The following is a 14,705-nucleotide window of genomic DNA, read 5'->3' on the forward strand; positions in this document are numbered from 1 at the left end:
GGGTGGAAAAGGGGTGTGTGGGTCAGGGTGGGATTGCTTGCTGGGTTTTTGGAGGATTGCTGCCATCACCACCAGGCAGTGCTGGTGGAGGTGAGCCCCTGTTTTGATCCCAAGCCCAAATGTGTCGTTCCCTTTGACCTGCCTGCTGGAAGCATCTTTAGAGTTGGAATTGGAGGATTCCATTCAAAGAAGGATTGAGCTACTCTCGCCTTGTCAGTCCTAGAGTCTGCATGAAGCCTTCACATCCCACTGCACCGTTCTGGTGGAGGGGATGGGGGGGGGTGTGTCGCTTCTCTCTGGCCAGTGGGTGGGTGCAAGAGAAGCAGGATTGAATTTTAGCCTGGCTCTAGTTATGCACACAAATGACAAGAGGAGAAAGGATAGCTTGTCATGGTATGGGCTCGTGGGATTCACTGTAACTAACCCTGGTTTAGCTGGTGCCATTGTCACCTGAGGTTTTACAGCATGCTAGTCCCACGCGGGGATGGAAATGCCAAAAGCCAGTTTGGAAAATAAACTGCAGCACTGCCTGAAAGTGCATTGTGTGCATGAGCATGTGAAGTCAGCTAGAAAATACAGGGGGGTGTTATCATGCCGTGGTTAGCAAGCGTGTGGGAGAAGACATTGCTTTCGACTGGGAGGAATATCTGATCTAGCCAAGCTTATAACTCTTCTTGTGTCCGGGCTTTGAATGTCAATGAACTCCTGGTGATGTCTTGTGGAGGATGCAGTTTGGGTTGAATAGTAATAATACATTCTGGCTGGAGTGTATGCGTGTATGTGAACTGCAGGGTCATCCCAAAACAAGTAGGAGGCAAGGCAAGGGTGGAATAAAACAGCCCCCTGAAGAATAACGAGACCATGACTCCTCAGTTTCCCGTCCATGGAGCTCAGCACGATACCCCTTGCGTCACGGCGAGGCTACAACAAGGGGCGATTTCCAGCAGAACTGAAAGATCTTTAATAAAATGTGTGACAGTGGGTGCACGTCGGGAGGAACGGGCAGCACAGGTGGAGGCAGCTCGCGCAGCTGACCCTGCCCGCCGCACGGCTGCGTGCCGGAGCCGCTCCCGGCACAAAGCCCCGCCGACCTCCGCGTTCACAGCCCAGAGCAGCGAGCGTGATCAGGCAGGCAAAGGGCCGGGAGGGTGGGGGCCATCTGCCATAGCACCTTTTCCACGGTAATTATGGTTTTGGGAACACTGATGAGCTTAGGAAAAAAAAAAAAGAAACCAAAAAAACATTAACGTGCTTGGCATTGAGGTGGGTGGGCTGACCCAGAATGAAACTGGTTTACGACTGGCCACAAATTTCAAAAAGACATTTGTTTTGGTTCCTACCTGGAATTGCTTTCCATTGAGTAGTAAACCAGCTGTTCAGCTCAGCTGGGTTCAAGTACCAAGGAACTATTTAATTAAAGCCCTTTTTTTGAGTAACCTGGTTTTCACGATCAGGAAAGAGCAGCAGAAAATACTGTGTCGCCGGCGGACGGGGGTGAAGCAATCGCATTTATTCTTCGTTACCTGCTATTGCTCTTTAGCTGCAAAACTTGCATCTAAAACATCTATATTTAAAAAAGCAGAAGATGATATCGGGAGAGCCTGGTGCCGTGCACCTTTGACCAGGTCACGCGTTGGCTGGCGGTGGCCTCCAGCTGCGCGGGCGAGGAGGCAGGGCTGGGTTTGCAGCGGCTCCCGCGAGGCGAGTTGCCCGGCCCCGGCGCTGGTGGGCATCCCGGAGCGCGTGGCCTCCCTCTGCGGCGCTCCGAGAAGAGGCGTGAAAGCGCCGGGTGATTAACGTGGCCCTAAAGAGAAAGACAAGCGTTGCCGATGGGGGAAGGCGCCAAATCAGCACTCGTAGCCGTGTCTTCACTGCGTGGCTCGCCAGCGCGTGAGCTGTGGGCGCTGTGCACACCCCTCCGGCTTGCTGCCAGCAGCCCCAGCGCAGGCTCCCCAGGACGGGCTCTGCCTGGTCTGTCCCTGGCACAAAGCTCTGCTCTCTTATGAGGGGAGGAAAGACAAGTCGAGGGGAGTGTGTGTGATATTAAAGATGGAACTGAGCAGACCCCCTTCGTGACCATTAAGTCTTGAAATCCCCTCTGTCGCCTCCAGCTTCCCCAGCCCTGCCCTGCGGTTCAGCCTCTGAGTGTGCTACGGCCTGTGTACTTGCCCAAGGGAGACCCAAAATCAGCCTGAGGGGCTCCCCACTGCCTGAGAGTGTGCTGCTGTTCACACCTGGGCTGGGGGGAGCCTGGGGGTGCTGGTTTTTATCATCATTATTACTGCAGTGGGGCAGCTTTGGGGAAAATGCAATTTGGTGCTCACTGCCCAGTAGCAAGGCCAAACTATCAAGTTGCTCCTGTCCTAAAGCAGAGAGTGGGAATCAGTCTGGTGGTAATTAAAATCCCCACAAGAGGCAGAAATGAGGCCTCGTCCTGGGTGTCCGTTTGACAGATTTCAGAGCCTCCAAAGTGGTGTGCTTGGCTATTTGGTTGGTTTCACCAATTTGATAGAAAGGTCAAAAATAAGAAAAATTTTTATAGAGCAAAACCTGAAATGAAATTATAAATCCCACGTCTCCTGTGCAGTGCTGCTGTGCCAAACTCCCTCCTGCAGTAAGTGCAGCCAGCACACATGTAACTGAAGAGATGTTCTCTGGAGACCTGTGGCAGTCCCAGGAAGTGCAGCATTTCCATAGAAGCCCTTCCCCAACTAATCCAATTTTCCCATCCTCACTAGACTACAGGGACAAACAGCACCAAATGTGACCCAAAAGGTCAGCAAAAACCCTGGCAATGCCGACAAGGAGCTAATCCTGCCACTTTTTGTTCCCAGGGGACCTTTTGTATAGGTGCTGGGTCTCTGGGATGAGGTATCTGCTGTTGGTCTGACATTGGAAGCCACAGGAGACATGACTTTTGGCAGTTTAATGCCCAGGGAAAATGTCAGCTTGTTTAACCATCCCCAGTCTGAGACTTCTTGCGCTGCCTGCCCACTAAATGTTTAAATCCACCTTCTAAAAGTGAATCCATTTTCATAGGCACCAGAGCAAATTGTTCCTAAGCCAGACCTGGCTGCTCCTGCTTCAGAGCTTCTGCACCCAAAGGCTTTGCCTGTTTTCTTTTCAACACCTCTGCTAGCTGGACCAGTGAAACCTGTTAGCCATGTCAGCAGAGGCTCCCGCACATCCATCCTGAGGCCACGGCACAACTAACATGATGCTCAAGCAGTGTGAGGAGTTTGCATGTGAACCAGCCATTCTGTTTTGGCAAATGTGAGAAGTAACCATTGCTCTTGGTCATCGCACTCGCTGCAGCTGAGCTGGCAAGTTGTTTGGGTGGCTTAATGACTAGTTATAAACCTCAAAAAAAGAGTTCCCTCTGATCACAGCAGCAGCTTGTGAAGGTATTTTCCAGCAGTTTGCGCCTGGTTAGGATCCTATCTACCCCTTATTTTCCCAGGTGGGAAATGAAGGAGCAGAGCTTCTCTGTCTCGCAGTAAATGCTGAAGCTCAGTTCTGTAACATCTATACAGTCCTGCAAGCCACAGACCTGCAGATGCTACAGCACAGGTCACTGAGCGGCCACCCTCTTCACCGGTCCTTTTGGCAGAAGTGGTCAAACAGAGTTGAAATTGTTGAACGTCATGAGCAGAAATCCTTTCAGTGATTGCTGTGGCAAATGTAATCTTGGGAAGCTCATCCCTTGGCTTTAACACAGATGTCAGATGGCTCTTGGGTTTTATCTCTCCACCACTGACCTACTAGGAGTTGATTTTTCAGAGTGCTGTTGTCTTGCAAGCCTCTCTTGGCAAAGCAAGGTAACCATGTCTCGCTGTGGCACAGCACCATGGCAGGATAACTGCACTGCTTTCCCTCTCAAGCATGTCCAGCCTTGGGTTAACAAGAAGCATCAACTGGTGCTTGTCTTCCAGAGAAACCTGCTTCACTGCTGCCTGTGTGGTGCGGCATGTGTCTCTCTAAAAGCTGATGTTTTTCATCTGTCTTCCACTGAAATTACAAACGATCAGCTTTCCTTTCTGCACTGTGTTACGGATCTTTGCTTTCTGTGGAGCAGCCCAAAAAGCTGAGCTCAGGACCCCCAGTTGGATACAGGGTACTTGCTAAATACCCGTTTCTGGCTGGCCAGCATAGCAGTATGAGCCACTGCTTAGGGGCGAGGCAAAAGAAATGGAGCCTGAGTTATTCCTGTGGTTCTGCCATGGGTTTGCTTTGGAGTCTGGTAATTTAACCTTACTGCATACTGCTGTTTCTCAGCTGAACAACAGGGCTGGCGATCTGTCTATCATCTACAGATGCAGAGGGTTATTCTTAGTATGTGGCCAGGACCTGTGAAATACTGCTTTAAACTTAATCAGAAGGGTCTTTCACAAATCCATTTCATGTTGATTTGTTTCCTCTCCTCTTGCTAACCATGTGCCAACAGCCAGTTTAAACATATGTCTCCCATAGACTACAGGCACTGTAGGTGATGTGCTCAGTGGGGCTTGTGCAGTTTTCCAGGTGTTTAGCTGAGTGTGTTGGCTCAGGCACACCATGCTCATACACCAGGTAGTACTTGCACATGCACAAAGGGAGTATCTGCAAAATGCCCCAGCTGAAGTCTGGCTTGGTAAAGTACACAATGAATTGTGTTACACATTTTCACCCTTATTATATAGGTTCCGTTTGCTCTTCTGATTAAGGCTGCTGAGATCACAGGAGGTGCTTGAGCCAGCAGCTTCCTGGCTTGCAGCAAGGGCTGGTGCTCCCAACGCTCCCGACTCTCTGCCTCTTTCTCCTGTTCAAGCAGCCCAAAGCTTTTTATAGCACACAGTCATCAAAGGGTGGGATGAAAAAAGTTTGTCATCAGCTCTGATGCCCACACTGGATAAATGCACATGGTTTGGATGGGTCCCATCCCACCACCGGTTAGCTGGGACTGTAGATTGTACTTTATCATTAGCCCTGAAGAAGGACTTGCTGAGCTGGGAGAGCAGAGAGGTATGGGTGCCTGCTTTCCACAGGCTGTGGGCTCACAGGAAAGTGTGGGCAGGTGGGAAACATTCCAGGAGGGAAGGTTCTGTGTTACAACCAGAGGGCCTGGAGCCCTCAGGAGAGCACCTGGGGCTACAGGGAGGCTAAGCCATGTTTCCTGCTGGTGTAAACATCAAAGAAGCTTCCTACTCCATCAGCTCCCTGGGGGACCACCAACAGGCACTCTGCCCGGTGCAGGGCCCTCCTCCTGCACCCCCGGCAGGCAGCTGTCCTGCTCTGTGTACCCCTGCGATGCCCCTGAGGGTTAAACGCAGAGCAGCTGGAGAACAGCCGGCTGGTCTGTGCTTTCTGCCTGCAGATACTCAGGCAAGGAGACACACGTGCTCAGGGGCACTTGCTGCTCTCTGACACCTCGGCTCTCTTCGCAGCAGGAGTTATTTTAACTGACAGGATCAGCTCTGCATGGAAAATGAAAACCTGCCTTAAAAGCAAACCATCGTGCTAGGAGGGGCCGGGAGCTTGTAGGGCAGTGGGGTTTGCCACCGTCCCCTTGCCCACCGGCTGCCTCTCTGCAGCAGCAATGGGCTGGAAGCGGGTCTCGGCTCCGTCACGCTTGGGGGGCTCCCAGTTTTGGCAGCGAGTTTGCGTGAAGCTCCTCTCGCTGGGAAGACCCTCCCCAGGCAAGAGCATCAGCTCAGTTTTGCCCTCTTTCAGCAAGGCTCCTCCAGCCACCTTTTTGGAGTGGAAAAGCAGCCAGTTGCTGCCACCAGGTTCCCCCTGGCTGATTTCCTCTCACCCTGCTGAAACACCAGCCAGGATCAGAGGGGTCACTCTGCCTGGATGCCCAATTTAGTTTTGTGCATCATGTGTTCAAACCGCAAAAACACAGCCCTGCCCCATTTGGCCATGGGCCTTCCAACCATGACCACTACTAAGCACCTGGTTAGCACCAAGTCGTGATCCCCAAGCTTTGGGCACTTACCCTGGAGAAGTGGAGCGGGGACACTGCTTCAGCCAGGAGCACACGCTGCGCTGCAAGAGGATCCATTTTCAAAGCATGGAGACGCTGCCAGCAAGTCCTTTTCAGGGGGAGGGCAGGAAAAGTCTGGATTTTGGGGGCTCCTCCAGTACTGTTTTATGCTAGAAGCTTTTGGCAGCACGTGGCTGCACCCACCGCCCTAGAAGCCAGGCGCTGTGGGGCACCGGTCCCTTGCTAGATAAAGTCTCCCCAGGAGCCGGCGGGAGGTCTGGTCTTCGCATGGTGCCAGAGGTTGGAAGCAGGGGACGGCCCCAGTCAGTTCAGCAGTACAATACGATTTACAGCAAGCATGTTTCTCAAGACATCTGCAAGGACAGAGCTTCATTGAGCATCATATATACACAGATGGCAGAACAGGCTGGGCTGAGCCCTCCGCTACCGCGAAGCAGTCAAGGATGGACTCTCAGGGTGGGGAAAAAGTACCACTGGTTTGCTTTTACATACTGTACATATATTTATTAATAGCTCCTCGGCGTTTGATGTTCACAGCCAGTTTCCTTTAACGGTGAGCGTAAAAAGGAGGCAAAATGTCTTCAACTACTTCCCCCTGGGAAGAGAGAGAAAGCAGCATCTCCCTCTCCCCCGGCTCAGCTGCCTGCCCAGGTGCCACCTTCGCCAGGGGTGTGTCCTCCTCCCGGCACCCTCCTCCTCCTCATCAGCCGCCCACCACGTGCTGGCCAGGGCCAGTCCTAACCCACGCCGTGTGTGCCCCATCTCCGCTGCTCAATGGGATCAGTGCAAGTCTCCGTCGGCTGCTCTGCACCTCCGCTCCGCTGGACAGGCAGATGAACCGGGTTCAAACAGAAGGAAACAAAACAAAAGGAAGAAGAAAGACAAAGGGTAATGAAAAGGTCCGTGGCCCACAGCTGCCCAAGGAAATCTCTCGCCGTGTTTCTCTGACCATACTTGTCCCAGCCACTACAGCTGCTGTGGGATCCCCTGTTCCTTGTAGCCTGTGAGGAGGGAGGGGAAGGGAACATGATTAGTGTGAATCCCTAATGAAGACCCTCATCAAGGCTCAAGCGAGCCTGGTTCACCAGGAGTGGCAAACCATGTGAGAAAATAGGGGGGCTGCCCCGGGGCAGGCTCAGGCCAGCAAGCCACCCTGCCTTGCTTTAGCCAACACCTGCCCCGTGCAACCAACTACCTCGCCGGGCACGGCGCCGCAGTGGCCGGTGGCCAGCCTTGCCGCTGCGGTGGCTACCGGCCCCGGCGTGGGCAGAGGCACGTCTGCTTGGAGAGGTTATAAAGGCACTTGTAGGTACCAGTGGCCAGCAATTCCAATACAGCCCAATAATCTGAAACTTCTGTGGAGCATGTTTTCCTGCAGCGTAGGGGAAACGTGTGCCCTTATATACTGCTCCAGGGACTCTGCTGTTCCCAAGCGCTGACCTGGCAGCTTGCTGCTCCTGCGTCCGATACACTCACATCTCTGCTGGTGATCTATGCCTGAACTTCGTCCTTCCAGAAAACTGCCAGGTAGGAGGAGGCTGGTTTCATCTTACTCACCTTTTAGTTTCTGTGCTGGCTTTTGCTAACAGAGCTCTCCAGCAGCAACCACTTTGCACTGTGGTGGTTTGCAGAGGCAAACAAACATCTTTTGGAGGAGAAGGGGGGACACCTTTAATCACAGGCCAATGTGTCAGCGTTCAAACACAGACCCTGGGATGCCTCCGTGGGCCCTCTCCCTAATGATATTCTCACTGCCTTGTTATGCACTTGCTTTGCTCCAGCCCAGCAGAATTACAGGTGCTTTTGTTGGGGCACAGCAGCTGTCTGGCAGGACTGAAGAAAACGGGGCTTTCCAGCAGCAAAAGGAAATTGCATTGGGAAACTGCCCAGATCCCTCCTCCTCCACCCTTTCTCCTCTTCCTCTGGCCATGGGGTCTGATGCACCTCCTGACCGAGGCAGCAAGGCCCTCGGGGGAGCTCTGTGTTGGCTCATGCTGGACCCCAGCAGACACCAGGGCCCTGCTGTGTTGCAGCTATGCAGATGCTGTAAGGGCTAAAGCAGCTTGTCCCGCTGCTCGTCACAGCTGCTCAGGGGACCAGGGCCCCACTTTATTTGCTATCCTGTATGCAGTGGTTGAGGGGAGGCTGCAGAGCCCATAAGGGAGGGCTCCTTCCCCCAGGGTGGGTAGGACAGGGAAGGGCAATAGGAGAGCACCCGCAGCTCTTGTGCTGACACTGGATAACAAGAGAAATAATGTTTTTTTTTTAACTTTCCTAGGTGGTTGTAATGACTGCACCAGAAGCTTTACCTGCTTGCTTTTAAAGAGAAGCTGGGATTGCTATTACAATAGTATCAATGCAAAAGATCTCCTTTTTAGAGGCAAACAAACTGTCTTTGCCTGAACTGCCTGCAGTAGTGAAGATCTTTCAACTAGAAACCTTTTAAAACTCTGGAGTTTTCTTATCTTTGTTTAGATAATATAAGTAGCTTGTCACTTTTATATTTTGAATTTCAGATGAGTCTGAAATTTCACATCTCAGAAGAATGTTTAACTCTTTGAACACTTTTCCAGTGATGATTTTTATTATTTCTCTCCAACTCTTACATCAGGCTTCTATAAGTTCCTTAAAAAAGCTGAACACAAAATAGCAGTAAGTGCCATAAGCCCTATCTTTAAGGGACTTCTCGTTGAACGAAGAATTGGCCCCCACAAATTAACTTTGCTGTACTCTGGAAAACCCACGCATGCCCCCAGCCTTGGCAGTGTGGATCTCCTGCTGCTACATGGGCACAAGGAACAGAGGAGATAAATGACACTTACCAGCATGTACTACCCTGCCCTGCCTTGCTGCCCATGGTGTGCTGCTGAACAGAAAGACTCTCACCTTTTTCAAACAGCTTTTTCTAGGCATTAACTGATGATTTCTTATGCATTTATGTACTAAGTGTGAGTCAGCTCTGAAGGCAAGATGAGCTGATTGGAAACCTGTAAAATGGTCTTCTCTACAGCACTGGTTAAATTTGTTTAGGGAACACAGTTAAAAAAAAAAATACCCAACTACTTGGACCAGAGTTGGGGCATGCCATAAATCCTTAGCTAAAGTAAGCAAGGTAGGTTATGCTTACAGTAACTTGCTTGCATCGCCATGCCTTTTATTAAAATATAGTAGAAATCCTTTTGGTCCTGCTATCAGTTTTGAAGCTGGCTGGAAGCCAGTTACAGTGGCTGACCCTGTATCTCTCTTTACATGACCAAAGTAAGCCAAAAGATGACCCATTCTATGTTATTACAATGTTTCAGACTTAACTTATTCAATAGTTTATATGAAAATAGTTATTGCATTTCTTGCATAGGAATAGGTATTCTGTATGAAGCAGCTTTACATTAGTACATGTGTAATACAGTTAAGGTGCGGTTCTGCAAAGCAGTCAGCTCTGGGATCAAGATTACGTTGGTCTGAGTATCTGCACACAAAATCACTGATTTAATCTAGTTTGCTTGAAATTGCACTTCTTCTGTAAACCATTGCAAGTAAGATTCAGGCAAAAAGAAACCAGTCTGTGCACAGGCTGTCCCACCCAGACTGGGTTCATGCAGAGGGTGGCCTCAGGGTGCTCTCGAGGCTGAAACGGGTCCCTTCCCTGCTCCAAGGGTGCCCTTGGGGCAGCCTGAGGAGCATTTCAACGCTGGGCAGAGAACACGTCCCCAGGGCTGTGTGGCCACAGGACAGACACAGAGACAGGCGGACACACGCACGTACAGGCACATGGCTGGACCTGGGCTGGGAGCGGGCAGCACTGGCCAAAGCGAATCCCAAACGGCTTGTCCCGGCCGAGAACTCGCTGCTCTCTGTGGGGAGCTGCCACAGGGTGTGAGGAGGAGGAGGAGGAGGAAGAACAGAAACAAACTTACCTTGTGAAACTTTGATGGTGAACAAAAGGAGGCAAAGGAACATGAAAGAAAGAGAGAGGGAGAAATGTAACTGTAGACAATATATCCGAAACACATGGAGAACCAGAAAAGAACGAATAAATTGGGGCTGCAAAGTAAACAGAGAACAGCTGCTCTACCATCAGACATTCACACCAGGGCTAAATGTTATTTAAAATCCTTGTACCTGAAGTGGATCATTTCATTTGGGGCTCTTGTTTAAAGAGGATGGGGGAACCCCCATCTGCTTTCCAGCTCACCGGCCCTGAGCTGGACAGGCTGGATGGACCAACACCTCTGAACGATACTGAAGGAAGGTGGGAAGCAAGACATCATGGTGTAGCAGACAGCGCACGGCACATCGGTCGCAGTCCCAGAGCTGGGAAAACCACACCTGATGGCTTTTGGGGCAGTTTTGCTGCTGAGTTTGCTTGTGCCCACAGATAACTCACAGCCAGGGTGTGCCTCAGCCCAGCCGGGTGATGCAAACCCTGGTGGCATTTAACATTCCTAGAATATTTTAAGAACTTACCCTACTGCAGCATTTGGTAGGAAACTGCAAGAGGATATTTTAACTACTTTCCTCAGGCATAGCTTGGGACATGCCTCTATTTAGATTTTTAAAAAGCCATAATAGATCTAAGCGGGCAATTTGTCCTCAAAATTTCCTTCGTTTCATGAAGGGTTACCAGCTGTTTTAGGATGTGGTTCTCTTCCAAGTCTCTCAAGCGCTTCCTGCTCCCTTTCCTTCCCAGGGCAGCTGTGTTACCTGCCCTAGCAGGGGCCCTGCAGAGTACAGAGGTTCAGTGATGCTTTCCAAAGTCCCTCATCTGCTGCTGCTTCTGGAAAGGTCTGAGTGCTGTAATTAGCAAAGGAGCGACAAGTGGACAGCATGATTACAGGTAATTTCTTACTACTAGCTGGCAGTCAGTCCCTGAGAGTCAGCTGCCCACTGCAGAAGCAGGGGCTGCACCAGGAGTCCCCACCCTGTAAAACCCCAAGCGATGGCACCTTTGCTTGTTCATAAGCGCAGCCATGCAAGTCATTAACTCAGAGGCCAGAAGCTGAGCAAGGGCTTCCTTCAGAAACCAGCCTTGACTTCTCGGATGCGTTCGTTAGAAGTGAAACAATGCCTGGACAAACAGTCCCTGACTTTGGTCCCCTATGCCACCTCAGTGTGATATTGCTATATTGATTTCTGTGGTATTTCTGTCAAAAAATGGCACAAAACCTTTTATAACGAGCTCTGAGCAGTTACGGAGTTCCTGGAAAGGCCATTCCTCTGCGTTCATTCGGCACGATGTAGCTAATGAAGACATGTGCTGCGTGGGCTGGGGACAAGGTGTGCCTTTCACAGAGGGAAACTTGCCCAGAAAGCCTTAGGAGGCTCATTTTCCAGTCGGCCTTGGCCAGCTAATTAGCTGTTTTGCCTCATCTCCATGCCTCATCCCTGCAGCTGTGATGAGGGGTTCGAGGAGGGCATGGTGTGGCAGCCACCAAGGGTGGCTGGGTATTTGCAGCGGCAAAGGGAGAGTCCAGATTATTTTCTTTTGCAAAAGAATTAAGTGCTTCCTTTTAATCTACCTTTGCCTTCAGACAGCAGGTAAAGAGAAAGATGGTTCCCAAAGCCATATGGCTGCTTAAAGAAGATATCTGTAGTGTTTAATGGGGCCAGCTGGCAAATCATTTAAATTAGCAGAGAAAATGCCCCATGCCATGGTGCTGCCAAAAGTAATTAAGTGTGACAGCAAAACTGCATTCAATTCATCTTCCTTCTGGGATATATCCTGCTAAAGGGCACCTTGCAGCCGATGAGGGCTGGGTGGGACCCTCTGAGGTCAGTCGGTCTCTTCCCGTGTCCCACCTTGCTCCTGACAGACGTGGGTCTACCTGCTCTTGGGGTCTTCCAGTGACGGAGGGGACAGATCCTGCCATGCCACCTCTTCAGCATTTTGACCTTACTGGAGGGAAAACGTCTCCTAATTTCCACACAGGTACTTCCTGCTGTTATTTAAGTCTGTCTTAGGCTAAACTGCTGCCCTCTCACGTTTGCTAGCCCACTGAACCTCCTCATTGCCTGCTGTCTCACAGTCCTCTGGACTCTCTCCAGGTTGTCCACATGAAGCACAGCCTCCAAAGCTGGCCACAAGCCTTGACACAGCTTTACGTGTGATGAGAAAGGTGAGGGGAGCAGTTAATGTCCTACAGGCTGTGCTCCTACCTGCCTGGGCGGTGTTTGTTCCCTCCACAGCAATGTACTCCTGTGCAGCTTGTGACTCACTGCAGCCACCACATCCTTCTCTGAAAAACAAGTTGTTCCCTAGCATGTATTTATGCAGTTGATTAATCTGTCCTTAGTGTCTTGGACTTGTCTCTACTGAGTAACATTTATTTTTTTCAGACTTTCTTTGATTTGCTTGACTCCAGACACTGCCCTCACTGTGCCTGCCATCCCTGCAGCCACCAGTGGTGTGGGGCTGGTAAGCCCCTTCTCCGGGCCATCATCAAGCCAGGAATTAAAATACTGAACAGAGATGGATTCAGGAAGGACCTTTCAACACACCTTTTCTTATATCTTTCCGGTTGAGGAAAATGCATTTAGAGAACAGTTCCCAAGTGCATTTTCACCCAGGCCACAGCTCCCTGGCTTGCTGGTAGGAACGCTGTGTGAGGTGGTACCAGCACTCGAAAGTCAGGAGGGATGGCTGACCACCGCTGCCACTCACAAAATGAATCCCTCTGCCCCAGGGCATCAGGCCAGTCTGACAGATTGCTCTTGGCAAACCCTGGTTGACTTTGTTTCTTTTTATTTTCTAAATGCATGCAAGTCACTTCTTTGATTACTTCTTCCAGGAATTGAAGTATACCTGATTGGCCTATAATTCTTCTCCTTTCCTCCTCATTAAAGACAGTATGACATTACCCCCAAATCTCTCCCCTCGGGGGGAGCAGGCTCCCCCTTATAAGGGCTGAGAATTAGCACTAGAAGATGAAAAACTGCAGCGAGCCTCCCTAACTCCCAGCCAGCTCTCTACCTGGGCAAGCCAGCCCTGATCCAGGGAGTGAGGCACTCACCCCTCAGGGAAAGCCGAAGTGGAGCCCCCAAACCCCAGCTGCTTCCCACCCTTTCTCTCACTGCTAGCCCCCATCAGCTTGGACACCACCCACTGCACCCTGTCTCTAGCCCACCAGAATCATATGGCACCCTCGCAGGGATGCGTGGAATCGGCCATTTCAAGGCGAGGAAGATTAGAGGTGGGCAGTAGTTTCATATTTTTTTTTAACCATTTCCCACCTGCATGCAGATTCAAGTTGCAAGAGTGTACAGTTTCTACAAATAGTTTGTTTGCACACAAACAAAAGCCAACCAAAGCAATCTGTTCCCTGGCAGTGTTTTCAAGTGAAAAGTCTTATTTATTGCATTTGAAACATTGTTTCCTTTTTAAGTTATTACTTTCTCTCTTTTTTTTAACATGAAAACAAAGCTTTAAAAAACAAACCATTTTGGCTCTGACAGGAATGTTTGATCCAGCTGGGAGCAGTTGATCACTTCTGTTCTTTGTTTTGATTGAAAAATGTGTTTTCTTTTATTCTCCATCAACCAAGAGCTGCTTTATTTAGCCATTATTTTCTCTGCATGGTAAGTAAACTTAAAACCCAGCTGTTTAATGAGACAGCAAGAAACTGCCAAGGGCTGCAACTTGTCAAATAGCTGGTTAATATAAGACACACTGACTCCTCTTACCCTTCTCTAATGCCACCAGTGGGGCCGGGATGAAATACTGTTGCTGTGGTTGGGGACCTCTTGGCCTGAGCATTTCCACCACATGCTGCTCACCCACCCTCTGCTTCCCAAACTGGTGTGGTCCAGCCAGGTGTGGGGAACAGCTTTGGGGCAATACTTCAAAGTTGTATGGTTTTCCCCAGCAACCAAGCTGGGAAATGAGTAAGACCCTCCTGAGCCCCAGCCCCTCTATCCGGAGGACATACATGAACAGGACTAGGGAGAAAAGCAAGTCACTCTTTCAGCTGGAGCTCTTTGCCTGGACAAAGAATTTCCTGCCTCTCCCCACAACTGCAGAACTGGGTCCTGCCAGACAGTGACCCATGCACGGAGGCTGTCCAGCAGAGGAATAGAAGAGCATATGATTATGAACACGTAATTATGGGATTACACACAAATTGGGCAGGTTTTTAAAGACACATCACAGATGTACACCAATTCACAGTTTATCCTCAGGAATAACTTAGGCTACCCCTGCTCTGTGGGTACATCTGAGAGGAAACTTGGAAGGTGGTTTGCAAGGAAAAAACAAAGGGCAGTGCTGCCTTCATCCTGAGGGAAGCCTTTTGCCTTGCTTAGTTCAGGCTTTTAATACTCATTTCTTGCTCTGTGTGGAGATTGACCTTAACTCAGCCTGTAAATTGAAGCTGGCTCAGAAATCAGCAGGTGGTTTGGTGAGAGGGTTTAACCCCTGGGTGTGGTTGCTGATGTGCACTGTTTTCCTGCTGTTTTTTTTCAATTTCATTCCTCTCGTCTTTAGGCAGGTGCCTGGAAATTTCCTGAGATCCTCTCTCCTCATCTGTCATGCAGCCACAAATGTCAGCAGCAGCAATGACAAAGTGGAGCCCCTTCAAACCAAAAAGCAAAAGCTGCAGGTGAGACGTTCTCTGGGAGAAGTGCTTGCTTTGGGAACTGCCTGCCCTGCCAGCCTGAAGGATGACCTGTTTGGTTTGGGGCAAGTTTGGTTTGGGGCAACGCCCACTGGCCTCTGCCAGCCTTTAGA

General features: G+C 50.3%; 1 protein-coding gene across 4 annotated transcripts in view; it reads right to left on the bottom strand.

The window, feature by feature from the left end:
* Positions 1–937: 937 nt before the first annotated feature.
* STUM (stum, mechanosensory transduction mediator homolog) overlaps positions 938–14,705 on the bottom strand; it is a 48,897-nt gene continuing 35,129 nt past the window's right edge. The window contains exons 3-5 of one of the 4 annotated variants that reach the window (XM_042789829.1): positions 9,901–9,909; positions 5,978–6,807; positions 938–1,804 (exon numbers count right to left, since the gene is read on the bottom strand). In XM_042789829.1, coding sequence (XP_042645763.1) covers positions 6,767–6,807; positions 9,901–9,909 — 50 coding nt within the window. In that variant the 3' untranslated portion in view covers positions 938–1,804; positions 5,978–6,766. Of the gene's footprint in view, positions 1,805–5,977; positions 6,988–9,900; positions 9,910–14,705 lie in introns of all 4 variants that reach the window. The other 3 variants (XM_032989466.2, XM_042789831.1, XM_042789832.1) reach the window with 3 other exon arrangements.

This window comes from Tyto alba, unplaced genomic scaffold (genome assembly GCF_018691265.1).
Source record: "Tyto alba isolate M040663 unplaced genomic scaffold, T.alba_DEE_v4.0 Super-Scaffold_16, whole genome shotgun sequence".
Classification (NCBI taxonomy): Eukaryota; Metazoa; Chordata; class Aves; order Strigiformes; family Tytonidae; genus Tyto; species Tyto alba.